Here is a 23,553-nt window from a genome sequence, read left to right on the forward strand (position 1 = left end):
ATTGACTGAATTTAATGCTTACTAATGGTAAAACTATGAATGTGTAAATATAGCTGTCTGGTCTCAGCTGCTGGCTATCAGCTGCCAACACAAAGGCCTTTACATTTTCCCACCAGGGGACGCCACATCACTCATCATGGGCGCAGGGGCCCACAGAGGCGGGGTCCTTGTTGGACAGAGAGGGCCACTTCGCTGCTGCCTAGTGCTTGTGCTCCATTAAAGCCATATATAAGATAGTTATCAGAATCAGCTGTATTAGCCAAGTATGTGTACACAAACAAGGAATTTGACTCCAGATTTAAGTTCCTCTCAATGTACTTACACACAGAACAATTTAGAGGAAAATGTAAATAGACATACAGCTAAAAACAAGGACAACAAAGCCGAACAAATATAGGTACACATAAACAAAGAACTATTGTGTACATACATAGAAATAAGTGAAAAATAGGTGTATAGATGGTAAGTGTCATCAGAAAGGGAGAGCTGAAAACTGAACAAATAAACAAAAACAGAAAAGGTACCATTGAGTGCGGCACAGAGACTGCCATCTTGTACATATGTCTTATTACATGGCTGTAATTACATACACATTTTAATTTAATATCACAAATGAGTATCATATTTTTAGCATATTTTGGAGAAGTTGGAAAATATCTATCTATCTATCTATATCTTGTTTAAAGAAGAATGTTTGGTTATTTTCTCGGAAAAATGATGAACAAAAAAAAGATGGAGACCTCGAGGTGCACAAACTGCTCCTTTTGTGTGTATAAATCACACGTATTAGACATTTGTGCAAATGATGAGTCACTATAATCCAGGGATAGTAAACACACCTGCTCCTTGTCAGTATGTGAGTTTGCCAGCCTAATCTGAATCTTTATGGCATTAAATTATGGTATCATTAAATGGAGTATAAAGCAAAAGCAAAACCCAAAAGCAATGGTGTATCCTGGGGGGCTGGATTTGTAGACACACACATGGATTTAACTCATCCTTACCCAAAACCCTGACCATGAAACCAGCTTTACATATGCTGACTCTCAGCATGTGTACCCCTGGAGAATCGTTTTAAAGTGATGACCCCCACCTGTGATGGTGCACAGGTGCACTGGGACTGAACCTCCAACCGTGTTGAGCCCGGGTTCGTCCCACTGCGCCTGCGTCCCGCCGCACGCCGAGAAACAAACAGAGTGGCTATTGTTAGCCGAGTACCAGCCAGCAGGTTGTGTCAGAGTTTATCCCGTACTCACCACCTACCTGTTGAATATTCACACCATTTATTAGCCAGCGAGGGGCCGAGACGCTGTCGAAGGAGAAAGTCAAATGTAAAAGCTGCGGGCAGGTGAGGAAAGGAAAAGTGCTCGCGGAAGGAAGGAAGACATTGAGGAAAGCTGGGAGGAAAGGAGGAAGTAATAAGGACAACACGACCGTTGGGCTTTGAACTCAACAGGTTAGCTACTTCAATGTTATAGCAGCGGCTCGGACTTTTTAATTTCCACGTCGAAAAACAAACGAAGACGACAAAAAAATGCCGTTGGGACCATGGAGGAAGAAAAACAAATCGACGAAGGAGCATTTGGTGGACAACGAGGAGGTCAGCGGCGGACACGCAGGTGCCGGGAGCTTGGCTAAATCCGCCGTGAACGGAGCGGGGCTCCCGCCTCCACCTGCCAACCTGCGGCCCAAACTGGTCTTTCACACGCAGCTGGCTCACGGCAGCCCCACCGGCAGGATCGAGGGATTTTCCAACGTGAAGGAGTTGTACGCGAAAATAGCAGAGGCGTTTAATATAAGTCCACCTGAGGTAAGAGCTCACCTGTTGTCAAAGGAGTAAATCAAGTAAAAAAAAAAGTGATTTAGTGTTGCGTTCAAGTGTTAAACATCGGTTTTACACGAAGACTTGAAGTATTCTCTCAGATTGTTTGTTTGTAAACTTTTACAGAAGTATAAGCAGTGGTGGAAAGTAAGTAAGTACATATTCTCAAGTACTGTAACTTACTTATGTACGATTTCTAGGTACTTGTACACTACTTGAGTATTTCCATTGTATGCTGCTTTGTACTTGACAACATTTTATAGGGAAATATTGTACTTTTTACCCCACTGCATTTATTTGGTATTTGTGGCAACTGGTTTCTTTCCAGGTTAAGATTATGATATGCTTATAAAATACAATCCATTGTTAAAGATTAAACCAGTGGCTCCAAACCTTTATGGCTTGTGACCTCTTACAAATATACCCCAAATGGGACAAGGGGTCCCAACAGTGTGTAGTTGGGGCCCCTTGACCCATTTAAGATGTCTCTGAGTTGTCAGCAATTACACCAAATTTCTCTTTAAACCTCACAGATGGTTTCATAAAGTGATCCACTATTTATCAAAGATGCCGCTCAGGCTGATTCATCAGTGTCAACAATGTAATAGTGTAATATATAATGATATGTCAGTTACAGGGTCAGTTCCTCTGCAGAATTAGTACTTTTACTTTTAATACTTTAGTACATATTGCTCATAACACTTACATTCTACTTAAATACATTTTTAAATACTTTTGCTTACTCTGTGGTAACACTACTTTTACTTCAGTAAGGAATCTTTAATACTTCTTCCACCCCTGCACACTTGCAGCAAACAGTTTTAAAGTGGCTTTTCTGAGAGATAAGCTCTGTGGAACTTTGATTGTCTTGTGTCAAAGCGACTTGGAGTTTGTAAAGGCACGCCCTGCCAACTCTCCCAGCATACACACCTTCAACCATGCAATATTGAGAGAGATCTGTGTCTACCGTGACTGGATACCTGACAAATTAATTTCACCTCTATTTTTAGATACAGTTTTTTTTACCCATCCAGCAGGGAACAGGGAGGCAAGAGCAGAAGCTGCATGTCTACGAGGAGGTCCCGAAAACAAAAGCAGGTTCTGTGACCTCCTCTTAGCCCAAACTGCTTAAGCTCCTCTTTTCAGAGGAAAGTGTGAGTGGCATGTTTGGCTTTTGTCAGCCTGAATATGACTAGATAGGCCGGTGGGGCCATCTGTTATCGGCCTGGTGGCTCAGAGATACAGTGTTTGTTGTCATGCACCAAAATGACAAGGCAAATTCCTTGAATGTGAAAACTTACTTGGCAATAAACCTGATTCTGATTTTCTATGGGTATTTGTTCCATCATGTCTGTTGATAACACTCATTAGGACTGCTCTGTCTCTGTCTAGACTTGTTTTTAGTACAGAAACTGCCTCACGGCGTGTTCTTTCTGTTCTGACAAGCACAATACTACAGAGGAGCTAAAGAGATTTGAGATTTTAGCAGATTTTCAGCAGGTTGTGTTGGATTCAAACCTCCGTCTCAAGCTGCAAGCACACATACTAAAGCGTCTTTGAACAAGACATTGATCTTGTACCATCTCTAGCAGTACTGTTCAGTAGCTGATCTTGACCTCTGCCAACTCTGAGAGGACAAGAGAGGATCAGTACTACAGGGATCAATAAAGAATCACATTGGTGTTTATTTTTGTAGTTGTCATATCATGAGAAAAGTTCCCTGCTGAAATAATGACCCAAATCTTGCCAAGCAGGTAGCAAAAGAAAAACAATGCAAATGTCAACATATCAGTCTGTCCCGTTAAGCAGTTGTGTCACATGCATTCTGAGCTGCCCTGTTCAGAAATGTGACACAAACAGAGAGACAGCAAGACAGACAGACAGGCGGATGGAGTGTGATGTCACAATGTTAGTTGTTGGACTCCACAGTTTTTACCACAGGAAGTCCCTCACGTCCGGATCAGTGGGCATAGCCTCAAAATCTAACCAGATAACTCGTCCCAGCCACAGCCAGAGGCGTCCCAGAGGACCCAGGGGAGCAGCTCTGTCCAGGGCCTCCTCCCTCCATAAACACCACCAAACCTCCCTCTGCTGCATATGTGACTGTGGTGCCCATGTTGACTGGACGTGACCTGTGATATCAGCGCTGTCATATGAAAATACTTGTTATATCTCCCAACAAAACACAGCTTTTCAGGGAGTCTAATCTACCTGCAAGAAGGGCTGGGTACTGGTTTCACTACTGATACCCAAATTATACTTTTTTTCCTCAACCTACTGAGATATTTTGTCCACCCAATTTAAATCTGTGAGGATAGACTATATGTGAGAAACACCTCTGTCAATGTAACGCAATACAGTTCAACAGCAGTACAAACGACAGCCTCATAAAGTTGAATTAACAAGTCCCTAAAACAGTTTGAACAACCGCACATTATAAATGTCATAAAGGCTTTATTGCAGGGCTGTTGTATTAGATTGCATTAGTTTTAGCTAGGTGTACCTAATAATAAACTGGAATTTGTCTGACAAAACAAATTTTTTTGGGGATTAAGTTTGAAGTTTAATTTCGTATTGATACTTGTAGAGCTGCAACAAGTAGTTGGTTCACCTGTTTGTCGATTGACAGAAAAATAATTAATCTTTCAAGTGATTTTTTAATGAATAATTCTCCGGTTTCAATTTTTCTAATTGGAAGATTTTCTTCTTTATTTTTGTATCATTGGAAATTAATTTTCTTTGGGTTTTGGACAGTTCGTCATCAATTTACATTAACATTAACTTGGACTCTGGGAAATGTGTGTGACGGGCATTTTTCACTATTGATAATTGATAATGAAAATAATTGTTAGATGCTGCTGGGTAGTGCTTCAAATTTTCGATTCTTGTGCCGCTAAGATACCAGAACAATAATGTGTTTAAAACCTTACTTTAAGGAATATGAACATATTTTTCTGCTAAGCCTTGTTCTCATTTAACAAAACGTTTCAGTCTAGCAGTATTAAATGTTGTAATGCAAGCAGCTGAACAAGAACTTTCCCTAAATACAATTAACTCACACGCCTATAAAATACCTGAAATACCTGGTAAGTGAATAGATAAACAAGGCTAAGAATCAGGTCAAGCATTTGATGCCAACCTTCGACACTTGATAGTTTGATACTCAGTGCTACGGGTACATTTCAGTCAGTACTGTGGGTCAGCACTCGGCTCTACCTGTGGGTGTTGGTGAGGAGCAAGTGGACGGTCGAGTGCTCGACATGTTATTCATTACAGAACTGTCAAAAGCAGTCTGCACTCAAAATGTGCTGAGAAGACAAATTTCCCACTGAGCATCAGACATATTTTGAATGTGCCATCTGCTTTAGCTCTTGTATAGACTTGAATCTTTATGGGGAAGTACTGGAAGTAACTGAGCTGTAAAAACATTAAAACATCTCACAAACAGCTGTAAATAAAATGTGATTTAAATATGAACCAGAGACCTCCATATCAAGATAACGCTATAATTTTGGCGCATCCCAGAGAGGATATAATCTAAGATGGCTTCAAACTAAACTTTCTTTCTTCAATCTTATGTGGTTTCATCAGGTCATCAGAGTAAAATTACTGATTCAGTCAAGACAGATGTTGCGGTTTATGCTAGCATCATTGTGAGTTTAAAACACCAAAAGTGAAGGTCTTACAGCTGACTTTCTAACTGTAGCACCTGCCTTCAGATAAGAGGAGTCCCTGTGAAGCTGGATCTCATGGCGTCCAATGTATTAAACCCAACAAATGTCAGAGGTTGTTTGATAAATCCTTTGTTGCAAATCTCATCTTTGTACGTCCAGTGTACAATTAATGGGGCGACCTCATAGTCTCAAGCGCTGAAAGTATAGTTTTGTTCCTTTTTCAGAAAAGAAGTACTGTATTGAAAGTATTTAAATCCTACATGGTTTCATTTTAAACACAATGTTTTTTAAACATGTAATCAGTGTAAACGTACTGATTCAGTTATGACAGGTGTTACGATTCATGCAAGCATCATCGTGAGTTTAAATAATTTGTGTTTATTTCAATTTTTTCTCCCTCTTTTCTGGTTTAATTTCCTTCAAAACAGCAAAAAAATAGGAGTTAAGAGTTTTTCAACACCTGGAAGCAATACTTAAAGTGATCAAAATATGCTTGTGAACAATGTCAATTCTGTGGCATTCTGATTAAAACGGTAGTAAATTTAGTAAAATCAATTCACATCTGTCGCTTCACTGGAAGTCATAGACACAGCTGAGCAGTCTACTCTTATAATCCAGGATGTCTGCTGTGAAAATGCAAATCATTAACACTCATTGAGGAACTGTTCTATCATGCTGCGTCTTGAATTTAGCATAAAGTAAACTGGAGGACAAAGTAGTGGCACATGGAGCCACGCAGACACTATAGCTGCTGTTGTTTGTAAACCAGTGGCTCTGTGATGCTGAGGTTACGTGAGTGCTTGGCTGAGCCTGATATGAATTATGTAATGAACAATGGCGTTGCCTTCCTTGTATTAATTTTCCCTAATAGGTTAGACGGTTCCTTCCAAACAGACATCACATTGCATGAAAGCATGTCTGAATCACTGTGAGCATCTTTTGTTGAGCCTTCATTAGAAACTGGTCCTTCTGTTACACTGAAGCTCAGAGTCACTTTATTTAGGAAGCAGAACTGGCGAAGAGGAATTTGTTTGACATACAAATAACAGTAAATACAGCACAGTAGACACACACATTATTATGTAAACCCAGTTCAGTCTCTGACATCTCAGCCAGAACGCCATGAACATAATGTTGCAGTCTGTAGATGAAGAATTGCATGTTTTTATGTGTTCTTTCTGCTCAGGTCAAAGTCTGGTTATTGGCCCTACAGCTGTAGAGTTTGAGGTGTGGCTCCGTAACTTTGCTTCTTGTCCACCTGTTGCGGTGAGCATGCTCCCCGCTCACCAGAAACACATTTGCCTACAGTTTGAATATCTGGGCTGCAGTCATGTGACAGAAACCACACGTCTTGGTTTTGTTTTGTGCGGGCTGTTGTGCTTCCACGATTGCAGCCAGACATTTCTAAATCGGGGGATTAGGTGAAACAATCTCATTTGATGGAGCTCGAGTCGGCTGCTTGTATTAGCCGGGCTCCTGCACTCACGTCCTAGATGTTGTAAAAACCAACCAAGTGTCAGGAGGAAGTACAGTTAAGGCTACCCAGTTGTGTATGTCACATACTTTGGATGAAATAGGTTGTCTTGAATAGTGGATTGTTTTTTTTTGCTATGCTATGTTCTTTGCTATGTAGAGAATGTTAAGTGAGTGTTTTTCTCACCCATCAAGATGTGAGCACAAGAGCCGTAAATCTATTTTGTGGACAGGTCTGAAACAACACCCAGTTCAGTGTAGCGAACACTTCAGGGCATGTCATTTCTAGGGCGAGGCAGTACAACTGGAACAACATCACAATATTCAAAGTATTTTCCTGATAACAATATACACTCACTGGCCACTTTATTCGGGAAACATATACAGTCTAATGCAATCCAGTACAACAGCCTATTCTACCTTTACGAAGCCTATAATGGCCATATTTTGAATTATATGTCAAATGTCATGTAAATTACAAACAAAAACATTAGGAACACCTCTCAATATAATGCAGTCCTGTTTAACACCACTGCCAACTACAGCATCAATAATAAACATACATTAATACCTCTCTTAAAGTGTCAATCAAAACTTTAATATCTTTGTAGACATAGAAGAGTTGGCCGAGCTGTTGCATTAGATTTTACAGGTGCACCTAATGAAGTGGCCACTGAGTGTATATCACAATATAGGAAATGTAAAAAGTCTGCACACATGAGAAACAAGAACTTCAGTGACTCATTTTGTTAGTTGATAAACAGAATTTGTTTATAATCTTTGTTAAGTTGATGGAATTTTGTAAAACGATAACAACATATATCCATATCATCACAATATGATTCTATAGTAATCAAATAAAGTTTATTTTGTGACTTACAACAATAAAACAGAGAAAAGCAGCAAATCCTCACATTTAATAACCAGAGAAAGCTCAACTCAACAACTCGAACAAGTTTCAAGAGTCTGCTGATTGAGTTCCACACTGAAATGAAATCAATAGCTAGAAAAATACATAAACAAAACAGCTGATCAGTTTATGTGATGTGCTGAAAATGGGCTAAAACATTTAAATAACAATTTAAATAAAACACAAGTAAATGCTTAGTGGGATTATTTTATTGTATTAGATGTTTATTTATACGTCTAATTGATACAACAAACCTTCGGTGTTCAGTGTCTTAAATGTCTTTTTGACCAGTTAAAACCACCATTAGAAAGTAAACAGGCTCAGTTATATTCTATTAGTGCCTAATAACACGTTCTGAAATGATTCCAGTGAACATGTAGTTACGAGTAATGGTGCTTCATTACACATGTGACAAGCAAATGAGCATGAACTCTCCCTGTGTGACTGTGTGCACATCACACGCCTGCGAGAAACAGACCCCAGGTGTGTGTGCGCTCACTGCTGACTGGACTCAATCTGGTTTTATAGAGATTTTAAGTGGTTGTTTACCAGCAGCGATGCGGAGGAAAGCGTTGTCACGGCATCACAGCCTGCAGAACAACAACAACAACAACAACAACAACAGCAGCAGCAGCAGGTTTTCAGAGGCGAGTTCAGGTTTCCTCCGGCCTCTCTGAGGATCGATGTGACGGTGGAGACAAAACAACCACGGATAAAAAAAAGAGAGAGAACCTATATGTGTTATCACCTGTCTGGGATGGGTGTGGTGATGTATCGGAGGAGAGTTTGACCTCTGGTTGTTACACAGGGCTGCAATAAATAATAATAACTGCATTATTTTATCAACACAGCTGTAGTTTAATTCTCATGGATTCCACAGTTTTCTTGGTGCATCCAGAGGAGTGTTTTAGTTTAAATCAGGCTTATTTTCATACATTTCTGTTCATAAAAGTGGTTTAAATAAGTCTGACTTTAGTCGCCGTGGAAACCTATCCTACCAGACTAGCCTGGTCCTGGTTGGGTCAGTTTTTCAGGCTTAGCTTCACCGGGGGCTAAACCAGTGTTTCAGTCAATCTAAGTGAGTTAAACTCAGAGTTTTCTCCCAAGTTTCTCTTCACTGCCTCCGAATGGAGGCTGTTATGTCACAAACCAAGCATGACAATCCAACTGAACTTTAGTTTAGTCTTATTGTTCTGCTATAAAACGAATGACCCGCCAGCAGTCCTATTAGATACTTTCAACTTGTTTAATGTCACGTCTTGCACATCTTGCATACACTATACTCTCCATATTATATATTCAGTATGTGCTGCTCTGTGGATGTGAACATCACACTTTTGTCTTTACACATCTGTCTTCTTCACTGTGAGTTGACGTTTTGATGATCAGTGCTTGACGTCTCAGGTCATGAAAAAGATTCATCGGTTTCATGAAGAGCAAATGTGATCCTGGCTGAGTTTGTCATTCAAGACAGCCTTTTCATAACAAGCTGCTGCTTTTCTGAGGCACATTTTTTATGAAACACACCTCGGCCTCTTAGAGAGTCTCACATCCGCAGTTAGGTAAATGATTACACTGGCTTAAATGCTGATGAATGTGATATCCTGCTGAAAACAGAGCCACACCGCAATACACACAGCTTACATCAGCATTCCCTGTTAACTACTAAAAAACACCCGGCCCAGAAATAGAAAAAGCAGCAGATGAAGACAGGAAATGAGAAAAACATTATTCCACTGTTACACACGAGTAAATCCCTGGTGTAAGCATGATGATCTCTGTTTAATCTTTCTAACCCTCCTTTCTGCCATTTAAAGATCTGTTGAAGAGGCTGTGAATGGACAGCAGATCAGTTGCCAAAGAAACAGGTTTCCCGAACCTTTTAGTCAACAACTCAGAGGGAGAACCACTTAAAGCCTGTATTTATCTAGCCTTTACTTTCTTCAAACAGGCAGGGGAAGTGATTACTGTAGAGAATACATGTAGGCGGAGATTTCAATACCAGTACTTGTATTATAATATTGTACCATGTCTGCTTGACAATTCGCTCTCATTCAGTTGAATTGCAGTATATTTTTAGAGCCGGAGAACTATTAGCACCTATGTGAAGAAGTGAACAAACCTAATGATTATTTTTTCAATGAATAGATTTATCGCTTTGCCAAAAAAATGGCCCTTAAAATTCTCCAGAGCCCAAGGTAACATCTTCACGTGTCTTGTTTTCTCTGACCAACAGTCCAACGCGAAAATAGGATTATTGTGTCGATCGGTTCATCAATTAATCCACTGATCGTTTCAGCAATAGCGGTTAGATCAAAAGCTTTGTTAAAACTAGAAAAGAAGAAAAAAAAAGTCATTTCATGGTTTTCCCAGGAAATGAGTTAGCGGAGGTGGTAAGTGTTGGCCACTCGATATTGGAACGTGCTGCAGAAGTATTCAAATCCTTTATTTAAGTAAAAGTAAAAATACCACAATGTGAAATATATTCCATTACAGGTTTAAAAGGCCACTATTCTGAATTTGAAGTAAAAAGACTGAAGTACTCATTATGCAGAGCGTTATATTATTGTATTACTATTATTTATGCATCAATGTGTAAAAATCATTTCAATGTTGTAGTTTGTCACAGTGGAGATCATTTTAACTATTTCATATACTGTTGTGTATAAAAATGCATCATATATACTATGTGTGTAAAATCTTGATGTACAAAGTAACTTGATGTCAAATGAATGTATTGGAGTAAAAAGTACAATATTTCCCTCTGAAATGTATTGGAGTAGAAGAAATATTAAGCAGTTTGAAATGGTTAAGTACAAATACCTCAGAATTGTACTTAAGTGCAGTACGTGAGTAAATGTACTTTGTTACATAGTACTTAGTACTGTGCCTTGATGAATTACTGCGAAGCAAATGTATGAGGTGATTTAATAAACAATCACCTGCTGAGCTGAATCAGACAGATCCTGACTCATCTCCTCATCAGTGTAGTTACTAGATGACGGTTTAAACAGTCGCCTCATATATTAAATATGTGGCCTTCACTGTGTGATATAACTCCATTGCTCGTTTCCCCTAAAGCTTCAAGTCCCCCTCCGCTGAGGACGGACTTTACAGTGAAGAAGGGGGACGTCTTGTGTCCACCAGTAAACATTTTAAATGAAAATATTTGTGATAAAAAGAGAAGCGAGAGCCTCATGCCTGCAGTGCTGGAGGTGCTGACAACTGCAAGATGGACACGTAATCAGAAAAAAAACACCACAAGTGTTTGTGGTTGAGACTTCGCACTCTCAACCAATACACATTACAATCAATGGAGGAAGGATTTTTTTATTAACACTCGCAACAACAGTGTGTTTCGTTCAGCTCTTCAGGCCCAGCTCAGGAGAGAAGATCCATGATCATATTAGTTTACGGGTTGAGTCTGTATGACAAACATTCTGCATTTCTTGTGCAAAAACTATATGAGACACAAACTATTATTATTTGTCGTAAAACATGTCTGGAGTGAATCTATTTTATAAAAACTTAATTACTTCTGACGTTAATGGAGGTACTGGGTGCCTCCATTATAAAATACTGCGGGTAACCCTGCATTTATACAAAGTAGTACAAGTAGTACAAAATCAAACTCAATTTTAAGTCTGATTTTGTCTGTTTTTTCTCCTGTCATATGTTTCTATTCGTCTTTTGAAAGCACTGACCCATGAATACTCTGTCTTGGGTGATGCTGAACAGATTGCGGTGACTCTCCTTTCACTTGCCCTCTCCCATGTGGTTATCAAGGTTTTGGTCCGTGTGGCGCAGGCAGTGGGAGGTGTAGTATCTGTTGTTGTGAGTCAGGTCGTTAGAGGAGAGGCAGTCACTGCAGTGTGTGACGCTGCTCCCTGCATCCTAGCTACACCCGGCGGTGTGAACGCGCTGCGGCTGTCAGCCCAGCAGGAGGAGAGCAGTGCCGAGAGCTTAATGTAGTCGGCAGCCTTGGTAACGGGTGTAGGCGTCTGCTGCTGTTCCTCCCACTCGCTCTTGAGTAATGCCCTGGCCTGGGGGGGAGGCGACGGAGGGGAGGGTGTGGGCCCTGTTATGGAAAAAGAAATGAAGAGAGCCATCAATTCAGCTACAGTACACCCCTCCCTTGCCTCCTCGTCTCCTCCATACTCTCTTTGCCCCTCTCCTCTAGCGGCCTCCCTCCATTATGATCCCATTCTTTTATAGTCTGGTATCCCAAGGCAACGCATCAGGCCATGTCTGCTGCTAATGTGTGTGTGAACAGCGCCTGTTGGTACACAGAGGGGGAATAAAAGAGGCCCAAACAAGGCAGGCCTCGCTGCCAGAGCCTGATTGGTGCACAAAGGTCATCCTCCTGATGAACCAGTACGAATCAATCCCTTTCTAGCATGCAAACCCGGAAGACGGCCACTAAATCCCGGCTCTGTATTTCTCAAAGCCCTATTAAGAAGCTGATCCCACAGTAGACGTTGGATGCAGAACTTGCATATGGGCATAACTGAGTGGGTTTATCTGAGTAAATAGAAATTAAAGTAGAATTTATTAATAGCTTCACTGACTGTCTGGGGCAGAATAAATGATTCACATCCACCGGTCTCCTCCTCCGGGGTTTCACCGTCCACTCTCTGTTTAAAGTACCGTTTAAATCAGGCCACTTGTGTATCGTGTTCCTGGTGATCACATTTCCCTCTCTGTCCTGCCAAGAGGTGGCAGCCGCAAGGTGTGAAGCCAGATTTCTACATTTCTGGCACAGGAGGAAATATCACCGTCACCCCCCCCCACCCACTGTTCCTGCTTCATCACAGGCTGGTCCAGGCTCAGCTCCGTTATACTGCACAGACACAACACACACTGATGAAACCGGGGGGTTGGAAGAGGACATAACTGCCGGACTTGGCTGCTGCAATAGAGACAGAGCTCCCTGATGACTCCTGTATTTAGCATACTGAGGCAGTGCTCTGTCATCTACAGTTTTATTTTTGAATCTGGCTCAGTTTTCAGGCTGTGACTAAAAACAGGGATTCTTTTTTTGATTGTGTATAAAAGATGCAGATGCTTTTGGGGCTTTCCTTCCCTGTAGGGCCTCTTATTTATTTATTTATATATTTATTATTCTTTTTTTCTAAAAGACAAATGATTAATAGTCTGTTTAAATTTTATTCAGTGCCTATTAGAAAGCTTTTATATAGTCAAAGTCGTTTTTAACAACTTTTCTTTAGCTCAGTTTAATCAAATGTGTGTACTTTTTATGTGCACATTTGTAATGCACTGTATCTGCCTGCTACATGTCTGTGTGTGTACAGATCCTGTTCTGCACCCTCAACACCCACAAGATTGACATGGACAAGCTGCTGGGGGGCCAGATCGGCCTCGAGGATTTTATCTTCGCCCACATTAAAGGGCTCAAGAAGGAGGTGGAAGTTTATAAATCTGAAGATGCTCTGGGCCTCACCATCACCGACAATGGAGCGGGATACGCTTTCATAAAGGTACGAATAAACAGAACTTCTCACCCTGAACACGCCAACATCAACCTTTATGTCACCTCTTAATTCACAGTGATGTCCAGTTACATAACATACTAATTAAATACATCAGTAGGCAGAAAACGAGGCTTGTTTGACAAAGGAATTAACTGGAATTAATTCAATTGAATGAAAAGGAACTGCTGTTGTGTTGATTGTGTTTTGCTTATTTGGTAAATTAAGTCGCATTAAGGGTTAGGATTCATACAAACGGTGAAATGCAAGTTTAATAAGTAAAGTGAAATATTAAAGTGTTTCCTGCTTTCGATTGTCTTTGATTCAGGATAATTAATGACCTTATTGTGGACATCAGAGTGTGTACGAAACAGCAGCAGTTGGTAGACGTTTGGCACTAGATCGACTTGTTTGCATGACTGCCATATTTAAAGTAATCTTACAAGCTTGCTTTCAAAGTGGAAATCATAATTCAACTTGGTATGTTGCCTCTGTTGATGCAGACGGGCCTAATGAGCTTATTTGGTCTCAGTCATCTCACTCCATCAAAACAAAGTGCTCACATGTGCCATCATGTGATCCGAAACAGCACTGCATCCAGATGATCCCTTGGGTCAGTGTTGTGATGCTGTCGTAGTATGTGAACTATTAAAGAGATGCTGTATCTTTGAAGACAGTTTCAAACGAGTCTTGCCGACGTTTACGGATGAATTCATATTTTCCCTTTGATGTCGGAGAATGAAACTACTATATATCTTCTTCATCAACCAACAACAACTTGAGAACATGAATAGCCTAATGCAGCCTTTCCAGACTGTTTGTACACAGTCTCATGCAGGAAATTGTTGAGGTTGAGAGGTTTATGGAGCAAAATGTGGGTCAGGAAGCATTTACCATCTGCCTGAAAAAGAAAATGTATTGAAATGAACACATTTCCTATAAAATGTTCTCTCTTCCGATGGAGAAAAAAGACCAGGAAAGTATTATTCATATTCCAAAACTCTCCATGCAGTACAGACGCTCCTAAGCGGATATATTTGCATCACAAATGTTTGTTTCCTTTTTTTTTTTTTTTTAAAGCTTTTGAAGTCTCGCACAGAAATAAACTGTGTTATTTAGCTTTCCATGGAAGCCTTTTTAATAACTATTTTTGTGTTCTGCCAAGTCAAGTGGTTTCGCATCAGTGAAGAGAAAAGTGATTATCTGGTATAACATGCTGAAAGAGCAAATACAGTACACTCATCAGTATTGCCTGGAATATTTTGTACACACACACACGTCCTCGGTTTGTTTGCTCTCTTATTTTGATCTGTATTTTTGTCTTCAAACAAACCTCTTTTTGTATGGCACTTTTTTTAAATATGTTTGTCTCTGACTTCTTCAATCCATTTTCTGCCCCCCCCCCCTGCATGGCAGCGTATCAAAGAGGGCAGTGTTGTGGACGGGGTGAAGGTGATCTGTGTGGGCGACCACGTAGAGTGCATTAATGGACGCAACATCGTCGGGACGCGGCATTACGAGGTCGCCCGCATGCTTAAAGAGCTGCCCAGAGACAAAACCTTCACGCTCAAACTGGTCGAGCCGATGAAGGCCTTTGGTGAGTAAGAAACAAGACACAGAAGAAGTATAGGTGACGTAAACACATCAGCACGTTACATAACTGACCCACATGGTGAAAGGACGACAGACTCACCTTCAGGATTCAGTCACGAGACACATCTTGTGCGGGCAGAATCTTGTGCTGCAGTGTTTCTCAGCATGGGGATCTGGACACCAGGACACATGAGTCATTTTGTGCATTTACAGAATCATTTGCATGATAAGAAAAACAAAAAAAAAGATGGAAAAGTGTGTCCATGTGCTTTAAAAAGGTCAAATTATACCTTGGTATAATTGGTACAGGACCACAAATAGCTTATACTAACCATAACTGGCGATTTTTATAATGTTCACTTGTGGTTTTACGTGGCTGAACACGTCAGTGTATCGTCGCTTTTTGGAACTCTAGCATGGTTTGCTATCAAGAGCTGGAGCTGGTGATCTACCAGGAGTGACTGTGATGGTCTAAAGTTCAGCAAGGGGACAGAAAACCTGACTTTGTGTAATATTGTTTCCCCTCTGATTGACAGAAATGCTTGAGCCCAGGTCAAAGGGTGCCAAACCTGCCAGCGACAACAAGATCGGCACAGGGAGGGGGACTCTGAGACTTCGCTCCAAGGGCCCAGCTACTGTAGAGGAGGAGGTAAGTGTGCAAGTGTCAGTGGAAGACAATACGTTCTCCATATTATTGTACTCTGACGTTTCTATTGTGGTTGTTCTATACTGGTAGAGAGAGCTTTTCTTCCTTTGGACACGGACACGAAGTTGACTCTGATATAATCTTAAGGGTTCTCTCTGTTGAAGATTCACAAAATATGTTACATACTCAGCATCCACATGTATTACTTTCCGCCTTCATCAATGAAATCTGGAATCATAAATCTGTCAAACTGATCTAATCACATTTTGATTCATCAAAATTTGCAACCTGGGAGGTGTTGTGCAACAAGCCAGCGAGATTCAGTAAAACTGAGGAACTGAATGATTGAAACCGAGTTGTTTGTGTTTTCTAGCCAACAGAGTTTGAGGAGAAGGCAGTGAAGAAAGTGGATGACCTCCTGGAGAGCTACATGGGCATCAGAGACACTGAACTTGGTGAGTTTAAATATTCACACCTGGGCAACTCTGATGTACGTTCATTCATATGTATTCTCACTGTGCTGACGATGACCCAGCACTGAGACATCAGAGAGATCGGAAGATGATTTGCTTCTGCATTTTGTCATATTGAGGTTCCTGCAGAATAATTATCTAAGGTTAAGGTTAAGTCTTTCTAGAATACATGTATGTCAAGTTCCAAGTAATTTTTTATGTCAGAGGTCTTAAAGAAAGTAGCTGATATCTTGCATACTAATTAGTCTCGAGTGGCCTCATTAATATTAATTTCGAGTAAATGATCAGATGGGTTAATATCCAGTTTCAGCCAAGTGATTCAGGCCTCAGGTGTGTTCCCCTGAAACAAAACGGTATGTTATCATGCCTCTCCACTCTACTCTGCAGGCCAGTCCCGTCGCAGTCTGTGGAAATAGTGGATTTAAACGTTGGTTTTTATTATTCAGGGCAGACAGTAGACAAATGCTACGTCTCAGTATGAGTTATGAAAAGCTCTTCAGTTCCTCTGAAGTGTTCTGCTCTTCTCTCTCCAGCTGCTACGATGGTTGAGGTCGGCCGCGACAAGAAGAACCCGGACGAATTCGCCATGGCGTTAGACGAGACCCTCGGAGACTTCGCCTTTCCCGATGAGTTTGTCTTTGACGTCTGGGGGGCCATCGGAGACGCCAAGCAGGGAAGATTTTAAATTTGGTCCTGCCCCACCAAAACACACATACATACACACTCGCGCGCACACACACACACACACACACACACACACACACACACACACACTCCCCTCCTTCCCCAACTCACCTCTTAATATCCTCAGAAGCAAACGGCACAAACGGGGGCGGATGAAGTGTTCTTCTGAAGGTGTAGCCTTGCACGCGGATGGAGCGTCTTAAAGCGTCGACTTCAGTCAAGTGGGTTTACATGAGGAGTTTAACATGTCAGCGTTTCACTGTAATCTTGTAAAGATATCCATGAAATGTGGAATGCAGATTCCAACGCTGGACCTGCCTCCTGCATGCTGAAGAGTTGGTGATTAATTCCAGATGTTGTTTAAACCTTTTGTACACCCCCTGCACCCCCCCCCCCCATCGCTACAGCTGCATCTTAAAAGCTCATGATGCTCATGAGTCAACAGTGGTCTATTGCACTGGTTATGAAACTTAAATTTTAGAAGAATCACTCAGTTTTAATCACACTTTATCGCTGTGTCATTTTGAATATACAGATGTATCACGCAGCTTTTTATAGGCTTTTTTTATATGTGAAAATGCTGCTGATTTTACAGCAGCAGCATTGTGTAATTAGTGTAATTATAGCGATTTGTAGCAATATGTCTCTTATTTCCCTCCAACCTTTTAAAATCTTTTTAATGTCCTCTCAGTGAAAACATGTTGGGGCTTGGGCCGCGGTCACATCCCTAATGTTCGTTAACTTTGTGATTTTCTTTGTAAACTCTTCTCTGTGCCCTTCCACATCTCAGCTCGAGCCTTTCGTCCGTCTTGTGAGAGATGGAGCGAAACAGAGAACAGAGGCTTTTTTCTTTGAATGCCTTTTAGGTTTGACGACACACATTCCACCAACGTTCCTCATCTTTCTCATGTTGTCATAGTCTGTAAACACTGTTAACATGTCATGAAATGAGGCTTATTTAGAGATGCACGCTTCGTTTTTTTTCCCCCTGTAATTTATTTTATCATGAAAAATCATATGCTGTAAGACATTTTTTTACTCTGAGACATGGCTCAGTATGAAAGAGAGTTCTTTCCTAAATAAGCCATTTTGAAGGTCGTGTCTGGAATGGGATCAATTGCAATTCAATGTCTTAAATAAATGCACTCGCATTAATGTAACTGCACTATTTAAATCACCGTCAAACTGAATTTAAATAGTGTCTTGATTAGTGTCATCTACTGATGTTAACTGTTCGCAGCAGTTGCATATTGTTTGACAAACCATAAGGGATCACTATTGTTGGATAGACAATAAAATTTGATATACTGTTATTACAACTGTGTCATGAATGCATCTGGCTCACAATGACATGGAAACAAACACGAACAACTCACTACAACAAACTTTATTTGCACACTTGGCTGTGTACATGTATAAAATACATCAAGACACTTCACCAATGTTTTCATCCCTCATTCAAAGAGTTTAACAAGACCGTAAGAAAGGGAAGAAAAAAAATGAACTGAGTGGTGTCACTTCACGAGCAGCAAAACAAACTCAGAACAGGAAGAAAAACGTATGTAGATATAGCTAAATAAGTACACATAATTTGGCAGGATTAAATGAATAATTCATATTATTTTAAAGGATAATAGAAATCAGAAGTACAGAGCCCATGTCGCAGTGCGTGGTAAATATTGTGACAGATAAAATAACATACTGTAGAGGATCTTTGGAAGCACATCACTGTAGGTGTTGAAATATTTGTCTTGACTAATATGAAGTACTATATCATTGCTGTTGGCTGAAAACTCTACTGGTTAAAATGAAGTACACAGTCATCTGCAGTGTGTTGGTGAAACTCAAATTTCATGGTCGTCTAGTCACGAGTGTCGTGAAAACTTGGCACTTTCCAGATGTGAAGTTTCCACCCAACAGCCGCGCATCTAAGTGAGAGTTAATAATGAGTTAACTTGGCTAGCTGGAGTCGGTTATGTCCTCTACAGACAGTAAGTACAGTACATGGCATTTAATTAACAGTAGATTACAAATACACACGTTTTAAAAACAAAGACAGGAAAATGAGTAGTCGTGTTGGAAAAACCGTACAGGACAAAAAGAAGTACCGAAGCACCGACGTCTTTTTAATAGTTGGCTTGGTTTGGTCAGTGAGATGCAGCCCACTGTCTAACGTGTGAGTATAAATAGTGAAAGGGGTTGTTTGTTTGGGGACGTTACAGGGCGGTTGCTGACACACAGGCTCAGGTAGAGGAAGTGTAGCCCTTACAGCCTGACGCCCGCCTCTGCCTCCTCACAGCTCATCTCCGGTGTGACCCTGCTTGAAGGCGTCGCCCGTCAGCTTCTCCTGCGCCTCCTTCATACCGGACACGACTGAGCGGGATGGAGGGAGCAAAGGCAGAAAACACACACCTTTAATCAATCAACCTCCTTAAAAGGGAATTTACACCTCAAGTTGTCTTTAATCCCAGCTATCATTCTGGAAGCAGCTACATCACATTGTAACATAACATTTTCTGTAGGTAAATGATAATAATCTGGATTGTTACCTTGTTCTGCGCTGCTGTAGAAGTACTTGTAGTTTGGATTTCCGTTCTTATTAGTGATTTCAGGATGGACTTTACCGCTGGGATCTGTGAGGGGGTAAGAAGAGTCCAAATAAAAGGTCTGGTCAAATTAAAGTTAAAATCCAAACAATACAGGGATGAAACTAGCCATTGTTTTCTTTATGAATTAATGACTATTATTTTTTCTCGATTTATTCATTATTTGGTTAATAAAATGTCAGAAAATAGTGAAAAATGCTCCTATCAACACCCTAAAGCCCAATTTCACACCTTCAAATTGCTTTTGTCCAATTAACTGTCCAAAATCCAAAAAGGTTTTCAATTTATTATGATAGAAAACTAACAAAACCAGCAAATATTAGCTTTTGAGAATCTGGAACCAGAACATTTTGGGCACTTTTGCGCAAACAAATTACTTAATTAAATATCTGTAGTAATCGACTAATCTTTTCAGCTTAAAAACTATAAATTAGTTGTGCTTGAGCATGGACATATTTCTAAATGTAAAATGTCAAAATGTTTACTGTTGTATTTAACATCACATACAGGTGATATCTGAAGCCTTTTCTTTAGTCCAATCAAAGGTTGACTCTTTCTACCTAACACCTGTAAAGATTTGGAATGTGTCCGATTATTTTTATCTCTGCTGCCATGCCACTGAAACTTAAATCCATCCCACTGAAACTGTATCAGACGCTGCGTGTTATTCAGTAAGAGTAACTGTGCAATCAGGAATGTTTACATGAAGGTGGACTCAACCCCCTCCGTACCAAGGAAAAGAATCCGAGGAATGTATCCACCATCGGGGCTCAAGGTCTCATCCTTTGGCTCCTCGTCATCCTGTTCAAATAAGAGATAACTCGTCATTTACAAGCCTGGAAACAAAGATTTGTAACCACCTAATAATATGTGTTAATGTTGTCATAAAACACAGAAGTGCAAATGAACAGTTAATATTTCCTTACCTCCAGGTTGATCATAACAAAGTTGTGTGCAAGTTCAGAGATTTCCTTGGACTCAGCAAATTTGGGCTTCAGTGCTGATGTAAGGCAACAAAATACAATTAATCATTATCTTGTATTTCCATCAAATCCAAGACAAATCATATTGATTATCATCACAATACAGTACTGGCCCTGCTATTACCCCAAGCAGCTTTAATAATCATTTCCTGTTTGAATTGTTTGTCCACATTACAGATGGTGATTTGGCCGAGCTTGTAGGCTCACTGATGTTTATTCATCTGCATATGATATGCTTCTTTTTTTATCTAAAGAGAAGAATGGCTCTTATGTCTCACTTTTAAAAGTTGATGTAAACAGTCAGCTAAGAGAAAATATTCATGTCACCTTGAATTTAAATATTGTAGAACTGTTTTATCATTAAGGTCACAAGTTATGCCTTTTACCTGATTTCTGCAAAAACTACTTTCCCTGAAGTATCGTTTATGTACATACAGGAGATAAGTATCAGAGAATATCACTTTTAACAAAACATCACAAGATTGTTGGATATCAATCTTGTGACCTGATTGGTCACACAGTCCAGGCAACCAAACCTTTACCTATTTTCAAGGTCAAGTAAAGACATTTTGACATGTCACAACAGGAAAAGCACAGGTGTACATAATAAAATGAATGACGGCTGAATTGAATTTAGCTGCTCCGGTTTCAGGGTCCTGGTATTGTGCATGCTGGCTCAGTGTCGTGACTTCCTGGGACACTTGAACAGAACTGAGCCATCGTTAATGTTATTAGTAACACTTGCCTTTCCTGCTATGAAAAGTCAAAATTTCTGGAGGTCTGAATGGTCAAAATGGAGGGAGGACTGTTTTACCTTTGCAGGCTCCACACCAGCTCTTGTGGATGATGAGCATGATTGGCAGCCCGCTGTCGATGCAAACACATGAAAACATTTGTCAAGACCAAAACTGAACACAGGCTGAAAACTAGTAACTCTCACTTCAGTTTGTCAGTAAATAAAAATATACACTCAGCAATGTGTTATCTTTGAAAAAAACATTTAGTTACAGGCAGCTGCTGATAACTTGTCAGTCTGCTCCAGTCATTAGTTTCTTTAAAAGCTGTTTTAGGCCTCGGGGGAATAGTTGTACAAAAGGCGGCTCAGCAGGGTTACAGGAAGCATTTGTCATATTTCAGCTCTCAGTGTGAACTCACCTGGCCTCAGCTTCCATCTTGCCATCATCCAGCGTCCTCCAGTGGATGTTGTCTCCAAACCCTGTGGGGGAACAAATTAATGAGCACACCAGCATTGTGTAACTGGTATTATATTTCTACAACTGGGTGGGTCTGCCCTCAATACACCACCAACAGAAAGAACTGTGAGGAAACTATGGAAATTGCAAATGAATGGTGGTAATTTAATATCAAGCTGCAGGGAAATATCCACTGTAGGTTTATATGGCAATACAGCAATAGACTGTATTTTTGGCTTTATCGTTTTACATTTGAAGGTAGTTACATGTTACATGTTAATCTGTGCTTGAATTGGAACAAAACAATGTACCATTACAGAGCCAGCAGCTCTGCAGTGCATGTGGTAACATTGTCTGGTATGACTACTGTACATTTTATAGTATGTGAAATCTATTTCTGCATAAAGATACATTTATCAGAAGCATGTGGGCAAGCAATTCGTTTTTGAAATAACTGAATTCCCTTCACAGTGGGAACTTTAATGTACAATATATGGCTAGAGGATGCAAGCTTTCAATGTAGTTGTCCAGTGTACAGAAATATCTTCGCAAGTAGGTGTCAATAAAGCCAATGAAACATACATAATTAATTGGAGTATTACAGACTGCCACTAAAGTCAAGGCCGTAATGTTCGGGACTAAACGTGAAGGCAAATTAAAATGTCATCTTGACATTGTCGGTATGTGTGTGCAAAGGGAAAGCTTAAAGTCTCACTTGACTGCAAAAATTAGATAATTACTTTTTCAATCTAAAACCTATTTAATGTCTTCTGATATCAGTAATAAGAAAAGTCAGCTTTTGCTTAAGTAAGCAAAAGTACAAAAGTATTAGCATCAAAATGTACTTAAAGAACCAAAAGTAAATATGCAGAATGGCCAATTTCAGAATAATGTATATTATAATATTAGAATATACTTACTGATGCATGAGTGCAGCTGGTAAAGGTGGGGCTTATTTTAACTACTTATTTTAACTACTTTATCCACTAGTCTAGTCTTGACTTATTTTAACCTTTAACAATACATCATATTTTATTTTGTATTTTTAATCTGAATCTGCAAAGTAACTAAAGTTACAGAATAAATGCAGTGGAGTAAAGAGGTACAATATTTGCCTCTGAATTATAGTGGAGAAGTATAAAGTAGCATAAAATGGAAATACTTCAAATTACCTCAAAATTGTACTGCTGGACAGTTTCTTTCGTTGCTTGTAAATGATAACTTGTGCCATGCACCTTAATTCATGTATGTACGGTTAGATTTTATTTGAGTATGTATATATATACACACTATGCACATATTTATTTTATTTTAAGCACTAACCATCTTTGGCATAAAAATGTCTTTCTGGATGAATAAAGTTGTCTCATCTTAATGCAATCTCAGTGGAATAATCGTTAACATTAAACTCAAAGGAAATAGTGCATCTGTAGAGAGGCGTTAACAGTAAAACAGTCGGTTAACCTGAAAAACTGGAAATTCAGAATTCAAGTCTGGCTGACAAAGCACAGCTCGTCACCCTTATTAAACTACCTGTCCAGGACACAGACTTTGTGATCCAGGATGCTGATACAAAGACAGCTATCCCAGCCCTCCTCTGGCTGTGGTAACTAACACAATCAATGACCAGGCTACACATAGCTATCCTGCTAACACTCGCGTCAAACATAAACTCACCTTTCCCGCTGGCTGCCTCGACAACCTCTTGAAAACACGTCAAAGACAATAAAACGTGCAGAGTGGAAAATAAGACGATGTTCACAAGGGACGTTTGCATTTTGACTGGCCTGTTTTTCCTCACAACTACGGCTGGAAGCTAAAGACAGAGGCTGTTCGTGAACCAGGGACCCCGGAGGTATAACCGTAACACTTCACAATAAAAGTCTGACTAATAACGTTGTATTGAAATGTTGTGTGTGGGCGTGCGCGCGCGCGTGTGTCAGATGCCTCCACCCCCTTCCTCCTATTGGTCAGCAGTGTCTGTTCCTATGACGTCATATCCCCACC

General features: G+C 40.2%; 2 protein-coding genes across 2 annotated transcripts; one reads left to right on the forward strand and one right to left on the reverse strand.

The window, feature by feature from the left end:
- Nucleotides 1–1,210: 1,210 nt before the first annotated feature.
- Nucleotides 1,211–18,077, forward strand: gipc2 (GIPC PDZ domain containing family, member 2). Its single transcript, XM_070918553.1, has 6 exons — nucleotides 1,211–1,810; nucleotides 13,192–13,377; nucleotides 14,785–14,965; nucleotides 15,498–15,610; nucleotides 15,981–16,062; nucleotides 16,614–18,077. Exons 1-6 carry the CDS (start codon nucleotides 1,535–1,537, stop codon nucleotides 16,763–16,765), a joined length of 990 nt encoding a protein of 329 aa, XP_070774654.1. The 5' UTR covers nucleotides 1,211–1,534; the 3' UTR covers nucleotides 16,766–18,077.
- Nucleotides 18,078–18,133: 56 nt separating this feature from the next.
- Nucleotides 18,134–23,384, reverse strand: txndc12 (thioredoxin domain containing 12 (endoplasmic reticulum)). The gene is made up of 7 exons (XM_070919050.1): nucleotides 23,224–23,384; nucleotides 21,509–21,569; nucleotides 21,168–21,220; nucleotides 20,297–20,370; nucleotides 20,102–20,171; nucleotides 19,314–19,397; nucleotides 18,134–19,137 (listed from the first exon to the last, which is right to left on the reverse strand). Exons 1-7 carry the CDS (start codon nucleotides 23,321–23,323, stop codon nucleotides 19,058–19,060), a joined length of 522 nt encoding a protein of 173 aa, XP_070775151.1. The 5' UTR covers nucleotides 23,324–23,384; the 3' UTR covers nucleotides 18,134–19,057.
- Nucleotides 23,385–23,553: the final 169 nt, after the last annotated feature.

This window comes from Enoplosus armatus, chromosome 14 (genome assembly GCF_043641665.1).
Source record: "Enoplosus armatus isolate fEnoArm2 chromosome 14, fEnoArm2.hap1, whole genome shotgun sequence".
Classification (NCBI taxonomy): Eukaryota; Metazoa; Chordata; class Actinopteri; order Centrarchiformes; family Enoplosidae; genus Enoplosus; species Enoplosus armatus.